This window comes from Macrotis lagotis, chromosome 8, assembly GCF_037893015.1.
Source record: "Macrotis lagotis isolate mMagLag1 chromosome 8, bilby.v1.9.chrom.fasta, whole genome shotgun sequence".
In the NCBI taxonomy this organism is placed as follows: Eukaryota; Metazoa; Chordata; class Mammalia; order Peramelemorphia; family Peramelidae; genus Macrotis; species Macrotis lagotis.
Window position 1 is genome coordinate 119696195 of NC_133665.1, and position 19126 is coordinate 119715320.

The following is a 19126-nucleotide window of genomic DNA, read 5'->3' on the forward strand; positions in this document are numbered from 1 at the left end:
GAGATCTGATGCTCACATCTGCTGATTCTCCGAACTCAAATTTTCTTTCATCTTCTGGTTTTTTCAAGTGTCATCTCACACACAACAGAAAATTGGCTTCACATCCGCATGCAGGCTTTCAAACACAATTAAGAGCCAATTTTCCCAGACCTCATTTGTCCAAAACCACAATCATTGTTTGGTATTTGACTCAAGAATGACTGTCTGTCTTCTCCCCAGCCCCCATTCCTATGTCTTCACTCTGGTTGTTATCGCCAATTTGATGAGAATCGATATCTCAAACTGTCACATCAGATGCAGGAGCCCAGTTTCCTACTCTCTCCCCAAACCCAGGCTTTCTTTTAGGTCTTGAAAATTGTAGACAATTAGCCCTGTCAGCTTGGAAGGGTGAGATTTCCTGCTGACAAATAGGCTAATTGCTTGATTTCATTGGACAAAAATAGAGCAGCTCAGGCCCATAGTGAAGACCATTTTCAAGATTAGGTTTAAGATCAACAGACTGACATGTACCCAACCTTGTTCTCCCTAAGGCCCTAATAATAACAGCTTTACATAACATGATTCTATCCATGCTGACTTCTTAGACCAAGGAAGTGAAATATTCATAGGATCAATGATTTTAAACTAGAAGGAATCTTGTCAGTCATTTATTTTAACTCCAGAATTTTATAGAGGAGAAAACAGGACCAGTCATGTTAAGTGCTTGCCTAAGGTCATACAAGTTGTAATCCAGAGAGGTGAAATTTGAACCTAATCCTCAAACATTAAATTCTTTACTTTTTTCATACCATATTCAGACACAAATTATTTTTGAAAATTATAACTTTGAATCAAATTAATTTCTCAAGGATTTCTAATCCTAGTAATTGATTTAAAAAATGAATTCTTCTAGTCGTATTCAGAGAAATCGATATTTCTACATGAGCAAAGTTTTGTTCATTGATCAGGTTTGGATTTTATTTTTACTTTTTGGTTCTATGAACATATATATCCTCTTAACTAGAAGAATGATTTGACCAATTGTCTTTTCTGAAATATCAAGTAAAAGCATTTCCTTACATTAAGAGCACATTTCTCAAAATTATGAATTGATTTCTTTCCTAGCTATGTCAAAGGGAAGGATCTTTTCTTGGGACCATCTTCATATCAGACAATAAGGTCATGCAATCAACAAAGGATCATATAATTAAAACAGGAAAAAAATTCAAAAATGGTCTCATCTAACTCCCTTATTTGCCATGAAGAAATTGAAGTACGAACCAATAGTCAGTAAATATTTACTGAGTGTCTACTCTATGACAGTACTTGCCCTCCAAAAATTTACAATCTAATAGGGAAATATAATTCACAAAAGGAAGTAAAAGGTTCCATCAGAGAGTACCCATTAAGGGCGCATGGTAGTTATAGAATTGAAGCTAAGTAGAGTAGTTGATAGTAAATGAGGTTAATGATTTTTTTTTAATTTGAGCCCTTACTATAAAGGAAGACCTTGAACATTATGCTGGATATTTTATGATTATTACCTCATGTTATCCTCACAACAACTCTGTAAGGTAGGTGCTATTATTATATTTATTTTACAGATGATGACCTGAGGCAAACAGAGTTCAAGTGATTTGGACAAGGACACACAACTAGTAATTATCTGGGGTCAAATTTGAACTCAGGTCTTCCCGAATCCTGACCTATGTCCTCTATCCACTATGTAACTAGCTGCCCACAAAAATTTTTATTACTGAATATTATTTTAATATTGATTAATTGCAAAAAGATATCATTCAGTTGACTCCAGTGATATCAGTGAAATATTTCTCATTACTAAACAATATAAAAGTGTCTGTCCTTATGGGGATTCAATTGTATCTTCCTATGTAAATGTGACATATTTATTTCTTATGTTTATATGCCTTATTGATTTTTATTAACTTTCTAAAAGAAAAAAGGGGCAATGTTTCTTTTTTCCATTACTAAAAATCAGAAGTTTAGAATCCTGAAATCCAGGCAGTTACAGCCTCCCACCTTCAGCATACCTGAATCACTCCTCCCCCTTCTCCATCTTTTCCTGCTAAAAATGCTTCAGGCAGATTGATCATCTTCCCCAGCCAGTCCAACATAACAGTCTCGAGCTCAGTGCAAGCGGGACTTGCAACCTATTATGATAAAAGGGGAAAACATTAACCAGAAATCCAGTCAGCCATTTGTAAACTTATGATGAACAGTACTCAATAATTTACTTTCCTGTTTTTTTCATTGAACTTTTGCTTTTTTTCCCCATAATTTTGATATTATCAATCCACATCCCAGGCTTGAAAATGAGATTATTTAACTGGGAAATAATCTGATGTCTTCAGTTTCAAAGATTTCACATGGAAGGGGAAAGACTATATACATGCAAGAGGAATGAGAGAAAAGTTGGTTTATTTAGTTCCCAAGTTACCAGAAGGCTTTTCCAATGAAACTGCAATTTCTGTTTAAGGAAAAGAACTACATCTAAATAAACCTTCACTTCCCATAAATCTTTCTTCCTATCAAGAGCAAGAGGGCAAGAATAAAATCCTTTGCCTGTCATTCAAGGAATTTTAAGGGATGGTACCACTCTCCCTTTCCAGCTTTATATCAAATTGCGTTCCTCGCATACTCAGTCAAATTTAACTATACTCTATTCCCTAAATATACTCCTTCCATACCTTTCCTCATTCTTTGCTGAAAATACCATCATTTTCTCTCTTGGCCTTGTTGAACTACCATTTTATCTTTAAAGCCCATATGAAATGTTATTCCTTCATAAAGCCTTCCTGGTGCCTCCTATTAGTAACAGTCATCCACAGTGGACTGCACACAATTTTTTTTTCTGTAGCTAATGCACTTATCAAGCAATATTTTGCATAATAAAAATAGTTGTAAAATGGATAATAAGATATTCTCCAGAAAAAACAAACCCCTACAGCTGCCATAGAATCAGTTTACTCTTAGCTGACTAGACCCTTGAACCTCATTGAAGGAGGCTTACAGAAGTAAGAAAAGGACTTGGTTGTAAGGTAGGGATTCTTAACCCTTTTCTATTAAGTTGTCTTTTGGCAATCTGGTAAAGTCTATGGATTCTTTCTCAGAGTAACATTTTTAATTACCTAAAATAAAACAATAATTCCATAAAGGAAACCCAACTCTATTGAGATAAAGAATGTTTTTCTCATCCAAATTCATAGGTTCTCTCAAATCTGTCCACAGTCAAGGGGTCCATGGACTCCAGGTTAAGAAACCCTCTTCTATATGATTTTCCAATCCTGTGACAAATAGCCTGAGCAAAGTGATATGGTAAAGTTCCAAGGTCTACTTAAGTAAGGCAAAAATAGACTTTAACATTTTTTTAATGTTCTGTTAGAAGAAGCAGCTGGCACCCTCTCTCTTAGACCAAGAGCCATATCCAACTTAGCATAGACACTTATTACTCAGGAATGCACTTACCCAAGAAAAGCCAATGCAGCCTATGGCACCTGATAACATGTCGGCCAACATTGCTGGATATGAACTGGCTGTGGGGAAATAAGCAAAGAAGTAGGGACTGTGCCAATGAGTTACCTGCAAGGGAGAAAACAAACTATTTAATTGTAATCAGTCCAAGGAAGAACAATTTAAAACAAGCTTTTCTATTCACTTGGGTTGACTTAGCTGGATAACTCTGGGAAGCCCTCTCAGTCTCAGTTACCTCAAATATAACAGATTTGTTGTGAAGATAAAGTGAGATGAAATATGTAACATTAGATGGCACTCTAGAGATAGTGCTGGGCATTGTCTTCCTGAATGCAAATCTGGACACGTACTGATTGTGTGACCTGGGGAAGTCACTTCACCGTTTTTGCCTCAGTTCCTCATCTGGAAAGTGAGCTGACGAAGGAAATGGCAAATCATTTCACTATCTCTGCCAAGACACCTCAAATGGGTTCACGAAAATTAGACACGACTGAAAAAAGACCAAATAACAAATTATTGTTATTATGTCTTTTATATTGCCACTTACAAGCACCCTGCTTTGGAATCTTAACACTTCTCTCCCAGGAAAAAAAAATCTTCTAACTTGTTTCTTTACCTATAGCTTGGTCTCTCTAATAAATCAAATCAGTCAAAATGAACCTCTGTTAGACTTCTATATGGTTCCAGAAACAGCTAAATATTGGGAGTACAAATACAAAGTGAGGCAGTCTGTATTCTTTTTTTCATAAATAATTTTTGGAGATAAATTTCCATTTTCAGAGATAAATAATATAGGTCACATAAGAGATAACAGAAAGTGAACTAAAGGGCAAAGGGAAATTAGTAACTGAAGCAAATAAAGAAAAAAGTTCCTGAAAGAGGTGGCATTTGAGTTGGATCTTAGTCCTACCTACTAAAATATGTATTGTTAAGGAGGTTCTAACTGCATAAGGGCAATGTATACTTTATGAGCCAATTGCCTTATCAATTATACTTACATTCTATAAGCAAAACCTCTAAGTATTAAGCGACCCCCAACCAGTCTTTCACAGTGCAAGGAAGATAAATCTTCCCAAGTTATAACTTGGATGTCTCATTACTGTGCTCAGAACCCTTTAGTGACTCCCCATTGCCCACCTAATAAAGTGCACAGTCAGAACTGAACTCCACAGAAAGACATTCCTTTCTAGTCTTAATTCAAAATATTCTATTTAAATGTATTCTTTAAATGGACCTACTCATACTCCTTTACTCATCCCCTTTGTGATATCTTCCTTGGGCATTCTAACTGAAAATAATCATTTTTTCTTTTCAACTCAGCACTTAGTATCCTTTAGCACAAATCATGTGGAATTAGGGAAGTTTGAATACAAAAATACACAGCCTAGCAGTGAACTTCTAGTCAGGAAGTCCTGGATTCAAATTCTGTTTTAGACACTTACAAGCTATGAGACTTTAGATGAGTTGCTTTTTCCCCGCTTTGTTTCTAATCTATAAAACGAGAAAGACGGACTAATTGTCTTTTTAGGTTGCTTCCAACTCTAAATCTATATTCCTGCAAGGTTCAGACTTCATTTGTTAATTGATATCAACACTCTTGTTTTTAATAATGGAGTGCCACGATCAATCAGTCTGTCATGTATAGAAAGGACTGAAGAGGGTAAGGAAGTGGAAGAAAGAGGCAAATATTGTATTAAAAACAGTTCAATGTGACCTTGGCAGGCTGAAGACTGAGTGTTGCTTCTTGTAGGCACTCAGAGATGACTTTATACAATGGTCTAGAGTCATAAGACCTGGATTTGAATTCTCTGAAGGTCATTTTATGATTGACCTTCATCTTATGGCTGAGAAAACTGAAACAAAGAGAATTTAAATGATTTGCCCATTATCATACAACTATTAATTAGACTACTAAACTTGAAAGAACTGATTTTAACTCAAATCCTCTAATCCAAATCCAATACTCTTTATTGTGACAGGTTGCATTTGAGAGATAGTTAAGTAATGCAGGCTATCCAAAATAAACTTGGTGGGGAGTTAGGTATGACAAGCCTGGAGAGGTAGAATGTACCTGATTAAGACAGACCTTGAATATTGGGCTTGAGAAAGGATTTAAAAATTTGTCATTAATCCCTTCTTGGCCTTTTGAGGTGTAAAAATTTATCATTAGACAATAATAAGGCTTTAGAAAGTTCTGAGCAGGAGACTGTTTTGCTAAGAGTTGTATAGGAACAAGATTACTTGCACAGTGGGGTGGCTAGGTGGTGCAGTGGATAGAGCACTGGCCCTGAAGTCAGGAGTACCTGAGTTCAAATCCAGCCTCAGACACTTAATAATTACCTAGCTGTGTGGCCTTGGGCAAGCCACTTAAACCCCATTGCCTTGCAAAAAAAAAAAAGGATTATTTGGATAATAATGTACAAAATAGATTGGAGGAAGGGGCAAGGCTTCTATCCCTATTCCCTTTCAAAGGGAGGCATACAGAAGCAAGACCAGAAGGAATTGCAGAAAAGTAAATTGCAATTTTGAAAATTACCTCATGAATTTTTAATATTCTCAAAAAGGAAAACTATCTACATGTGATGAAAATTTGCAGTTTCTTGTACAATCCTCTTCTTTTCTACAATATTTACATATGTATATAATATACATATGTAATTATTCATTTTATTAATCTGTCTAGGACAGAGAGAACAAAGCAAGAAGTGAGGTATCATCAGATGGTGTGCTGGGCTTGGAAATAAGAAGACATTGATTCAGATCCTACCTCTGACAGCTCTGTGACCCTGGTCAAGTCATCAAACCTCTTTAAGCCTTAAATCCCTAGATTTTTATCATATATAGATTGCATTCTGAAGTCATAATGCTGACACATCAGAACCTTCACATATCCACATACATACACACACAAACTGACATGCAGATTATAAAGTAAACACTAATAACAAAGCCCCAGTAGACATGAGTTTTGGGTTGTTTTTATACTAGTGGAAATGGGTTGAGTGTTTACCTAATCTGTCAATTTGCATTTATAGTTTGCTTGCTATTTACAAGGCACTGTGGGGAATAAAAAAGATGGATAAGATAGTCCTTGTCCACAAGGATCTTAGGTCTAATTGAAGAAACAAGAGACATACTCAGAAAAGGAAAGCTACATAAAATTGTAAATATTAGGAACATAATATGTAGATCTGGAAGAGACATTAGACCTGATGCATTTCAGTCTGTTCATTGAGAGGAATTGTAAAAACTGATATCCAGAGATTTGAATAAATTATTAAAGGTCACTCAGGTAAGAAATGGAAAAGTTGGAATTCAAACCTCCAAATATATTTAAACCATGTAGTCCATTACTACTGAGGATGCAAACTCATTTGATAAAATTAATTGTTGATGATTAGAACTGAGTTACCCTATGAGGAAAATGGTTAAACATTTTAAAACTGTCAGTCAACAAAGCCTTTATTAAGCTTAGGTCAGAAATTTTTCATGATGCTGGGAATACAAAGAATGAGAAAATATTCCCTTCTCCCAAGGAACTTACATTCTAATGGGATAGACATGATGTGCATAAATAGATGCATTCAAGATAATATATACAAATTAAGGCAGCTAGGTGGCACAGTGGATAGAGCACTGACCCTGGAGTCAGGAGGACCTGAGTTCAAATCCGGCCTCAGACACTTAATAATTACCTAGCTGTGTGGCCTTGGGCAAGCCACTTAACCCCATTTTCCTTGCAAAAACTAAAAAAAAAAAGGTAATATATGCAAATTAGCTGGAAGGCGATATGAGGAAGGAAGACCATAGCAGCTGGGGATACTGGGGACTAATGAAAAGATTTCCTGTAGAACGTGATATTTGAGCTGACTCTTGAAAGAAACCAGGAAAACTAAGAGTTAGATGTTGGGAAGGGAGATCATCCAGGTGTGGATGACAAGTAGGGCAAAGGATAAAGGTGCCAAAAGAGTGCCATCCAAGGAATCACACATAGACGAGATTCACTGGCACTAATCACTGTGTAGATGGGAGTAAAGTATTAGAAAAATTGGAAGGGACCAAGTTATGAAAATCTTTAAATTTCAAACCAGATTTTATATTTGATCCTGGAAGCTATTGTGAACCTCTAGAACTTATTGAATAGGAGGGTATATTATAGGCCCACCTTACACATCAGAAAATCATTTTAGGGGCAGCTAGGTGGCACAGTGAATAGAGCACCGGCCCTGGAGTCAGGAGGACCTGAGTTCAATTGCAGCCTCAGACACTTAATCATTACCTAGCTGTGTGGCCTTGGGCAAGTCACTGAACCCCATTGTCCCTTAAATAAATTTTTAAAAAAAGAAAATCAGTTTAGCAGCTGAGTTGAGGATCAGTTAGAGCTGAGGAATGATGGGGCTTTGCATCAATGATGAGAAAAGGGATCAGCACTTGGACAGAGCAATGAGGTGAAAGCCTGGAAATTAAGGAACTAGCCTTTGTACTGTTTTTCAATGCATCATCCACAGTGACAAGAGCATGGTGGTATTAATCAAGGAACCAAATACAACAAAAATATTGAATTTGTTGAAAGTTCAGAGTCTGGTTCAGCTGTCCAAACAAGACAAGATTTTACATCTAACTATATAAAAAGGAAAAGGCTTTGTCTTGCTCACTCCCCTTCTTATCTGACATTTAATCACATACTTTTCCCTAAATAGGTTTTGTTGCTAAGAAGCTTTAGTCTATGTACTTAAGCTCTTGGAAAAAAACACTCAATATGCTCATCCAAAAGCAAAAATGTCAAGTGGAAATCAATTAAAAAAAATGTAAGAGTTCTTCCCACCCTCCTAAAGCAGACTGATAAGACTTGAACTTTGCTATAATGAAAAAAGCACTAGCTTGAGAATTTTAATATTTAGATTCTAGTACCAGCCTTTCTACTGAAGACCTAGGTGATGATGTATTACCCAAATTCTATAATGGCTGAGTGTTGTCAATGATTATCACTAATTGAATCTTTCAAAATCTCAGGACTTTAATTTCATCTGTAAAATGAGGGATTACTTTGGCCCTGATATTTATTGAATATTAAATGCTAAACAAGTTGCCTAATTTCTCTGATGTTTATTTTTTGTCATCCATAAAATGACAAAATAATAATTTTACTAATCATCTTACAGAGTTGTTGTGAGAAAAGCAATTTATGTAAAATGCTCATTTAATTGATGTTTTTTAACTTGGGAATTTAAAATTTAAAAAGTACTTTGTAAAGTGCTATATACATATGACTTTTTAAAATGGCATTTAGGAGAAGACTTGTATGAGTTAAATCTAATATTTTTAGAATGTATTTGCCAGTGATTGTTATCTACTCATGATTTCCAAATAGATGTTAAATTTAGTGAAAAATAAATCAATAAAACCAGTTAAAATCATAAATATCAAGTGGAATGTAAGTTACTTCAGGGCAGGGTTGGCATCCATCCCATTTTATGTGACTAGGGCTTAACATGGAACCTTGGTAGTTGATAGGGGATAGAACCAAGAAGGAGGCATGAGAACAGTCTTTCCTAGGAGCTCTCTCAAAAATATTCCAAAAAACCTTAAAGTTACAGATTTTTGGACATAAATAATGTGGAAATTGCTTTTGCTTTATTATTCATATTTGTTATGAATGTCTCTCATCCCCCACCACAGAGAAGGGGGAGAAGGAAGAGAAAAAGACACACTTGTAATTTTTAAAAATGTAATAAAAAAGAAAGGTGAAAGGAAAAAAATCTTTGGGGATCAGGAAGTGGCTCTTATAGAAAGTATCACTTGAACTGAACCTTGAAGGAAGCTTTAGAGTCTGAGAAATGGAGGGAGAACATTCCAGTATGGCAGAGATCATATATAGAGAGATAAGAGATTTTTACCTTCACAGTATGGTTTTTTATCTGTCCCCCCTCTCTCTGCACATAGGACAACCATACTCATCATCACTCATCATATGTGCGTGTGTGTGTGTGTGTGTGTGTATAATGTATATATATATATATATATGTACATGTATATGATTGTACATATTTATGTATAGTGCAAGACATTCACTATTCCTTGAACCCAAGTCTCAAGTATTCCAAGGTTCTCCATTATGGCTTCAGCTAATTGAAGTAATTTCATTACTTTGCACAATTTTTTTTCTGGAAACAGAGACAAATTTGTGATTTCATTGGCATAGAAAATTCCTCGTAAGAAAATTCTCTCTCCCCTTGTAGTGAAACAATTGTTCTACAAATTTATCTTAAAAAGTTCTCTGGGGGACTGAACCATTAAGAGACTTACGCAAGGTCATATAGCCAGTCTGTGGGAGAAAGAACACTTGAACCAAATTGACTAGTTTACCTTCCCTCTATCCACTATACCAAAACTGCCTCTTAAAGGTGTTTAATGAATTAGAAAAAATCACAGTTGCTGACATGCTTCAGGACATATGCTTTGTTGATTTTTTTTTTAATTTTCCAGATTGTAATCATTACCCCTGGCATGATTATCTTCTCAACATCCTTAATAATGTCTTCAAATGTTTCTGGTTCCTGGGGGGCAGAGTCAGGGATGAGAGGTCTCAGATAGCCTGGCTCCACATCTGGATAAACCTGACGTTTATGAATTCCCTCCAGGTAGTCTGCTATGTAATCCACCATTTCTTTCCCTCTCTTTCGGAATTCTGCAGCATTCATGGTGAATGTAGTCCCAATGTTAGTGTCAACTCTAAGCAGAGAGAAAGAAAAAAAAATCATACTTCATTGTAAAGCCTATTTGTACAACACTATGGGGTTGAACAACAATGCACTTTCTAGTAATATCCTGTAAAGTGAGCAGTCCAAATATTATTATACTACTTTTACAGATAAAGAGAGGCACACACAACTCAGAAGTGCTTGAAACAGGATTCTAAACCAGATCTGAACCCATGCTCCATCATTCTTCCTTCTGAACCATGATGGTCTTTTCTAAAAAATTTAAAAATAGCATTACATTTTTGAAAATGGAATTATCTCTAAATAAGTTGATAATAGGGAGAAATTTGGGCTGAATAGACACTTCCACTGGGGCTAAATAGGACTTGGAGCTTAGAATACTTCTCTTATTTCTGACCATGAAGACTGAACTGAATATCCATCTCTCACAAAGCTAATCACGGTATAAGCATGTGTAATGTTTTCTATCTAGAATTTTCCTGATCAGAATAATTTTTGGAGCAGCTTTTCTGAAGTTTAATTAAAAAGAAATTAAAAGGGGGTGGCTAGGCATAGTGGATAAAGCACCAGCCCTGGAGTCAGAAGTACCTGGGTACAAATCTGGTCTCAGACATTTAATAATGCCTAGCTGTGTGGCCTTGGGCAAGCCACTTAACCCCATTTGCCTTGCAAAAACCTAAAAAAAAAGAAATTAAAATAGCCACACCAAATAAATATGTTGATTCATTTTAACTCTTCTTCCTCTCCCCACCCTTTTTAGATTTTTCGTGGTCAAACTAAAGAGGAAGCAGATTACCTGGAACTAGCCTAAGTTCTCCTATTAAATTGCTGTGCAAACTGGAGCAAGTTACTTAGTTTTGGGAATCCTGGCTGTTTATACCTCTTAAATGTGCATGAGAATATTTCTTCAATATATTTCTTTTGGGATCACTAATCATGACTGTTATATGATAACATGAAAATAACATGACTAATTTCAATGATTCAATGATCATTTATCCAGAATGATGTACTTATTTATTTATTGTCTACTTAATATGATTTATCATTGCATTGATCAGGAAGGGTTCCAAAGATTTTCAAAATTATCTTCCTTTATAATGTGTTGTTATTGTATAAATTGTTCTCCTAGTTCTGTTTACCTTGTTCTGCATCATTTCATTAAGGTCTTTCCAGTTTCCTCTGAAACAGGAAATTGTATTGCATAATTTCTTATGAAATAATAACCTCCCATTATATTAATATAGTAAAAAATTAACCATTCCTCAATGGAAGGATAACCTCTTAGTTTCTAGGTTAGGGTTATCTTGAAAAACATATTTTTATTTTATAATTTTCCCCCTTTTTACTTATTTTGGGTTATAGATATGGTAGTGGCATATCTGTGTCAAAAGTATGTATATTTGGGGGCAACTAGATGGCACAGTGGATAGAGTATTGGCCCTAGAGTCAGGAGGACCTGAGTTCAAATCTGTTCTCAGACAATTATCTAGCTGTGTGGCCTTGGGCAAGCCAATTATTCCCATTGCCTAAATAAATAAATAAATTTTAAAGTATGTATCTTTTGTAAAATAAGATCATATTTGTAAAGTTCTTGGGACAGGGGCCGACACATGCTCAAGGTTATATAAATACTTATTACCTCCCCCAAACCCTATCCCTTGACAGGCACTATCCTAGGTGCTACAGATGAAGCCAAAAAAAAAATAAGGTGGTTTCAGACTTCAAGGATATTATATTCTCCTGAGGGATATACTATATACACAAATTAGCAAAATCAAAATGAATAAAAGGCAAGAGAAAGAAAACACTAATAATGCCCTACTAATATAAAATACTGCTGCAACAAGCCAGCTGTCACTACCAATTTGCTCCAGAAAAGGAATACTACCAGTCAAGGTAAAAGAAGAGAGTTTATTTTTCTTCTTAAATTATTGTCTTTTCTGCAGATCACACCCCACTAAACCTTTAAAGGCTTGAAGTGCAAACACACGGCAGGTCTTATACTCATTATGTGGTTGTTTGATGCTTTGAGCCCCCAAGCTGGACAAATATTGGTTAACAGATGTAAACCAAGATAAGTACTATTGGTTACATTACCCAAGACCTTTAAAGAGCAATCCCTTTACATAATTTGATAAGGGTTGTTACAAATGGAAGTGTAATTCTGCTGTTAAATAAATATAATGTAGGTTATTGGAGTCAGTGTTCTAGATGCACTAACTGTGTCTGTTAGGATTACCAATTAGACTGGGGGTTCCTCTAACCATTTTTTTATTTCACAGATCCCTTTGGCAATGTCTGCTAAAGCCTATAGATCCCAACTCAGAATAATATTTTTGAATGCCAAAATTTTTTTTAAATGCATAAAAATAAAATCCGTAAGATTCCATGAAAACCAATTATATTGAAATAACAATGCAAAATTTCCATTTCAAGCTCACAAATCCCCTGAATTCTACCCATGGACCTCTTGAAGACTTGTGAATCCCAAATTAAGAAGCCCTGTTTTAAGCTATGTGTGTCAATTGGGCCTAAAATTTCAGCCAACTCCACATGACTCTTACGTTTTTACTTGAAGATTTCAAAAACATTTCTTTAACACTTCTATTTCCATAATGGAAGTTTCTATACTTGAAACAGAGTCATTTGCTTCTGACACCTACTAGTTGAATGACTCTGATCACGTCATTTAATTTCTATGAGCCTCAGTTTCCTCCTCTATAAAATAAGAATAATAATGCTTGCCATGTCTGCCTTACAGGAACAAATTAGATCGTTTATGCATTACACTCTGAAAATTTTAACCAGTATAAAAATAAAGAATTTACTAAGTAACTACAATGCACTAGATAGTATACTTAGACAATGGGCATACAAAGATTGTACTGAAAGAGTCCCCTCTTCAAAGAGCTTATATTTTTGTGGGAGGGCAGCTAGGCTCCACAGTGGATAGAGCATTGATCTTGGACTCAGGAGGACAGGAGTTTGAATCTGGTCTCAAACACTTGCCACTTACTAGCTGTGTGACCTTAGGCAAGTCACTTGACTCTGACTGCCTCACATAAAGGACCATCTCCAGTTGTCTTGATTCATATCTCATCTCTGGCTCTGGAGGAAAAAGTGAGGCTGGGGACTTAGCACAGACCCCCTTCCCACTCAAATCCCATATATGTGCTTGTCATGACATCACCTCCCTGTTGTTGTGGTCCTCTTCTTTGAAAATGAAGGACAAACAATATTCTTGTGGGAGGAAATGTACATAAGAAAATATGAATATATACATATATATATATATATAAAATAAATACAAAGTAATAGGGATGGAGACACAGTGGATGGGCTTTGAGACCCAGTGTGAATCCTTTTCTAATGCCAAGCTATGACCTTTGAGAAAGAGAGGAGCAAAAAGTCATATTACAACAGGGTACATTTTGCAAAGTATAAGACTGCATAATTGAGGTACAAGTAGTTCAAAGTCACATGGTGAATATCAGAATTAATTGATTCAAGTTGGGACTTGGATTCAATTCTTCTAACTTCTAGTATTCCTTTCCCTCTACATCAGACTCTTTCTAGACACCTAGCCAGAATTTGTCGAAACCTTAGCAGATGAGACCATTAACAACTCTCATTGAAATTTGAATTTGTTCCTCCAGTCCACAGTTAACTAGAATCCGAAAAGCAATGAGAGATATGACTCTACTTTCTCTCGGTAGAAAAAATGGCCTCATGACCATCCTCATCATTAAAAAGCATGAAATTGAAATTTAGGATTCAAAGGGCATGAATTTTAAACCTGCAAAATCATTTTTGATATTATTTCAGACCCCCCCAAGAGAAACATACAGGAAATATCTTTGAAGTGATGTTATAGTGGATAAAGTATTGGACCTAGATGACCTGAGCCTAGAGCTTACTAACTGAACAAATCACTTCGTCTCTCTCTGAGATTCAATCTGCTCATTTGTAAAATAAGGAGGGTGAACTAGAGGGTCTCTAAAGTCTCTTCACAGTTTAGATAAATAATTCTATTATTGCAATATTCCCCCAAAAGGAACACTTTGTGATTATGAATAGGTTATTTAACATTCCAAAATATCCCAGGAGTTAGATCAGAGATAATATTAAACAAAAAGGGTAGAAGTAGGTTAAAAGAGTTTCTCCAGTTCTGATTTGACCAAGAAAAATTGTTTTTAGAATTTGCTCAACATTTCTTACTTGTTGGTCATGAAAAAGAATGGATTCAAATTGAATGCTATATTTCTAATGACCCAACTTTGATAAGAAAATGCAACTCCTGCCCTTTTTTTCTATAGGTGGAATATGCATATGTTATGACTTTGTATGTTGACTAGTTTTGCTGAACAGATTTTCTTTCTTTTTTATTCTTTGTTATAAAGAATGCTTTGCTGCATAAAGAAGGAGGAATATAATTAGAAATCAAGGTGATGTAAAATAATACATCAATAACAAAGTAAAAGCAAACAAATAGAAAATGCAGCTATTGGAGTTTGTTTTTGATGATAATTTTTTCTAAAGGATGCCAACCAATCAAGGAATTTTTAATCATATATGAGCCAATTCTGTTATCACTTCACATTCATCATTGATACTATATCCATGAAGGAACCCTGGATTGGGAAAAGATCAGTACACCTGGGTTCTCCTCTTGGCTCTGCTCCTAACTCATTCTCTGACTTCAGATAAGTCATTCTAACTTCTCCAAACCTCCAAACCTAGAAAACAGAGGCTAGATAATATCCAATGAGTGCTATCTTTCTATGATTAAAGGATTTTACTTTAATTTTATAATATTTCTCTTGTTTCAAGAGTAATTTCCCTTTATTCTTCTTCCCCAAATTTCTTGAATTAAAATACTTATAGAGTTTGGCATAGTGTATCCCTATCTCCTTCAAAAGATTCAAGATTGTTTATACTTTAGAGTAAATTCTAATTGTTTTCACCATTTAAGAAGCTGAGACATTCTGAATACATCAGAGGGATAGCATTAGATTGTACATAGAAAGATGTTTCAAAGTCAAGAAGATATATATTGAAGGTCTACAACTAATGCATACTGATTAGGTGACCTTAGATAGATCACTGAACTTTTCAGGGCATCAGGTAAACACACTTATACTATGGATTTCAGAGCAGATGTCAATCTGTATTCAGAGAGACTTTTTCATGTGGAGTTCCCCATAGTAATTAAATCATAGGGCTAATCCAATGACAAAAAAGATATGACATAGAGTCCTTTATCATGTACTAATCCATGACATCTGTTGTTCATTTAATTTATAGGTTTTCATACACATTTCCATGAGTTTCAATTTTTTCATAAATGAGTTTAATAGTAAATATTGACTCCTAAGCCAATCATGAACTTTTCATTATCCTATAGGATACTGCTATCACTTCCATTGACCAGGCTGGCCCAGCTGCTTGGTAACCAGAGGGTTGCTAAGTAACCTATATTTTAAATTTCCACGTTTCAAAAATAAAGAAGTCTTATCAGGCTATCTACAAGACTTGTATGCAAATGTTTCACTTAATTGCCATATGATATTCTCCAACAAATTCAATTAATATAGGCCCACACAGGAACCTGGACTCATTGCTGGCACTGGGAAGCATAGGCTGAGATAAAGATGGCCATGCGTGGCTTCCCAAGAGGGGAAGAGAAATATCAAATCACAATCCTTACTCTCCACTCTCATGGAACCCTCTACTTAGTTATAGGGAAGGAGGTATTAATTGGCATTTTAATGGCTTGCAAAAGGCTTTCTTTCTATTATCTCATCTGATCTCAACAATCCTGTGAAGTAGGTGCTATCATTATCCCCGTTTTACACATGAGGAAACTGAGGTAGAGGGAGGTTGAAGTGATTTGCCCAGTTGGGTATCACAAGCACTCCAATATACCACAGAATAATTCAAGTAGCAAATCAATCAGTAAGGTTTATTGAGTGCTTATTTAAAGCATTAGGCTAGGTGCTGGATAAATCTAACAGTCATACCCCAAGATTTGTCCCAGTCTAAGTGAGTGAGCTCTGAGGTAGATGGGAGCATCTTCTTCCCCTGTTTGTCTCCGTCCTGAACTCTCATCCCATTTGGGTTCCACAAGTCCCAATCTGTGTGCTATGTTAGTTTAGATCGTGTCTAAAGGCAAATATTAGTTACTGTCGTTTGGTCACCAGGATCCACTAGTATTGTGCACTATCCAGTGGAAGAGAAAGTCAGGGAGCATTTTACCACTGGCTTCCTTGACCGTCTCTCCAGCCTGTCCTCATTAAGCCAGAGACAATGCTTTGAATCCTGAGGTTTGTTCCTATGATCATGGCGATCCTCAAAGTAAAAAAAGCAGCATGATGTAATGAGAAGAGCTTTAGGTTGGAAGTCAGAAGATCTGAATTGGAATTGTGGCTCTGCTTCATTACTATCTGCATAAAACTGAGTAAATCAACTTCTCTATGTGTCTCAGTTTCCTCATAAAATTAGGTTAAAGGAGATAACTGAAGTCTTTTCCAGTTTTAAATCCTACAACCCCAACAAACAATTATAGCTTTTCAAGTGATACTCTTGGATTTCTTTGTTGCTTTCCCTGTAATTTTAAATATGCTTTTGTTCATTTAGTTCTGTTCTTTTTTTTTTGCTTGTCTCTTTTCACTATATGCATCTCTAAGGCATAATTTTTCTGGATATGCCTAGAACTATGTATACTAGAGTATAGCTTCACTTATCTCTGTAGGTTTCTTGAACAGTAGCCTAGAATGAACTTAGGCGTAGGGGATAATATAAGAGAAGAGTATTGAAAAGACTATTATATAAAAGAGGGATTAGTTATTTTTTTCTACTTGGTCTGACCAGGAAAAATTTGGGCAATGGGTACATGTTTCAGAGGGGTAGATTTTAGTTAGATGTAGAGAAGAACTCCCTAACAAGAAAAATGTTCAAAAGTTAAATGGGCTGCCTTCGGGTAACAGTGATTCCCCCTCTTTTGAGATCTCCAAGTAATTGTTGTATGACCATTTAGGGATATTGTAAAGAACTCATAAATATCCCTAAATGGTCATATATATATATGTATATATATATGCATATATATGCATACATATACATGCACATGTACATATGCATATACATGTACATATACATATACATCATATACATATGCATATACAATAAATAAATATAAGTACCTATTATGTTTATAGTTTGTATTTAGGTGGTGAATCGATGTTCACTGAGAAAAGAGTAACATTTCTCTGTTTGATTTTCTGATTTAACCATAAATCTAACTTACATTTTTTTTGCTAAAAAGCAAATATTTTTAACTCACAGAGTTAGGATTACGAATGTAAGATTGGAAGAGATCTTCAAGACCACAAAATTTAGCCTCATTTTTTACAGATGAGAAAACTCAGCCCAAGTAAGGTTTATTGACTCTCGTAAGGTAACAAGAAGGCAGAATTGGAGCCCAGATCCATTGACTCCAAGTCTGGTATCTTTTAAATTTATGTAAAAATGTTTTACAAATCTTAAAATCCTGCAAGGGATAGGGAGAACTGAACAGCAACAATAAATCCCAGTTATTTTATAGAGTTACATATTTTTTTAAACTGAATTTGTCTAAATTGATTATGCACATAAAGAAACAATGACTGCTGATTCAGTTGGGAAAAGAAATAGATAACGACTGTTAGTGAGAAGATAAGGTCTAGATCAAAGATTTTATTTGCAAAAAGTACAAATGAAACCATTGCCAACAGAAAATCTCCATCTCTTTTAGGGGAAGCCCAAAAGCATGACTGAGAATGTTTTCTAGAGAACCCAAGCCATAAGAAATAGCTCCCCACAATCATTGCACACTCCTCATGGGGAACAGAGGCTAAAATGGATGGAGAAAAGAAGATATTTTTATGTGATACATAGGAGGTATTCAAAGCATCAAAAGAGGACATATCTCCATTCTCCTTGCAGTTTCTGTTTTTGTGATGAACTAATACTTACTGAGTAGCAATGCATGTGGGAGAAGATAGCATTCCATGCTTTCTTGGTGGGACTAAAAGAAATCTGATTAAGCACTGACTAACTGACTTGAAACTCACTTGGAAAGCACTGAAAACCAATATCTCTGATAACTGTAAACTATGGTGATCTCCCATTTTCTTTGCTTTATTTTCTCACCTTATAGCCTATGTAATGCTTAATCATTTGGCACAGACCTGACAATAAATAATCTTTTGGGAGCAAAATATTTCCACAGATTTAGTTTATTCTGAAAGACTGTGAATTCTTTTTTTTTAAATACAATTGAAAGTTTTTTTTTATTAGGCACATTTAGTTGTCAAACTTCCATTGCTTAGGAATAAAATCTCAGAGTGTAGAGAGATGCTGAATTCTTAGAATCCAAATATGCCTTCTCTAAACTACTTGGAGAATTTCTATATTATGCAGAGGCTAATGACTCAAATAGACATTTATAAAAGGATGCAAAGCTATAGCAATCAGTTTCCTTTCCTCCTCTTGTGAGACATAATGAGCCAGAGATTTGACAGTTAAAAATGAATTAGCAAAGCTTGCTATCAAGAATCAAACGGTGGCATTAACCCAGGCATGCATCTCTTGACTTTATCCGCCCAAACTGATGGACAAAGAATGGTACTTACAATCAGACAGGCAAATTCTCCTTTCCTCTGCCCCTCTCTCTTTGCTCCTCGATGACAGTTAAGAAACACAGAGGATGCAGTTGCCAGTCTATGTAGAAAAAGTATCCACCTCCTCAAAGCCAATCAGAAACCCTTGCTCCTGGTTTGTTAAGCAGCTGCTCTTTAACCCTCCCTGTTTTAGTCCAGTCTTTTCACCTCCCTTCCAATCAGCCTCCCCCAGGGAATATGGAAAACTAACCTGAAGGACTTGAAGAATAA

General features: G+C 35.6%; 1 protein-coding gene across 1 annotated transcript in view; it reads right to left on the reverse strand.

The window, feature by feature from the left end:
- Positions 1–19126, reverse strand: part of DDC (dopa decarboxylase) — a 140458-nt gene that overhangs the window by 90398 nt on the left and 30934 nt on the right. Inside the window, exons 2-4 of the mRNA XM_074198287.1 lie at positions 9972–10203; positions 3466–3579; positions 2031–2150 (exon numbers count right to left, since the gene is read on the reverse strand). Coding sequence (XP_074054388.1) covers positions 2031–2150; positions 3466–3579; positions 9972–10172 — 435 coding nt within the window. The 5' untranslated portion in view covers positions 10173–10203. The remainder of the gene's footprint in view (positions 1–2030; positions 2151–3465; positions 3580–9971; positions 10204–19126) is intronic.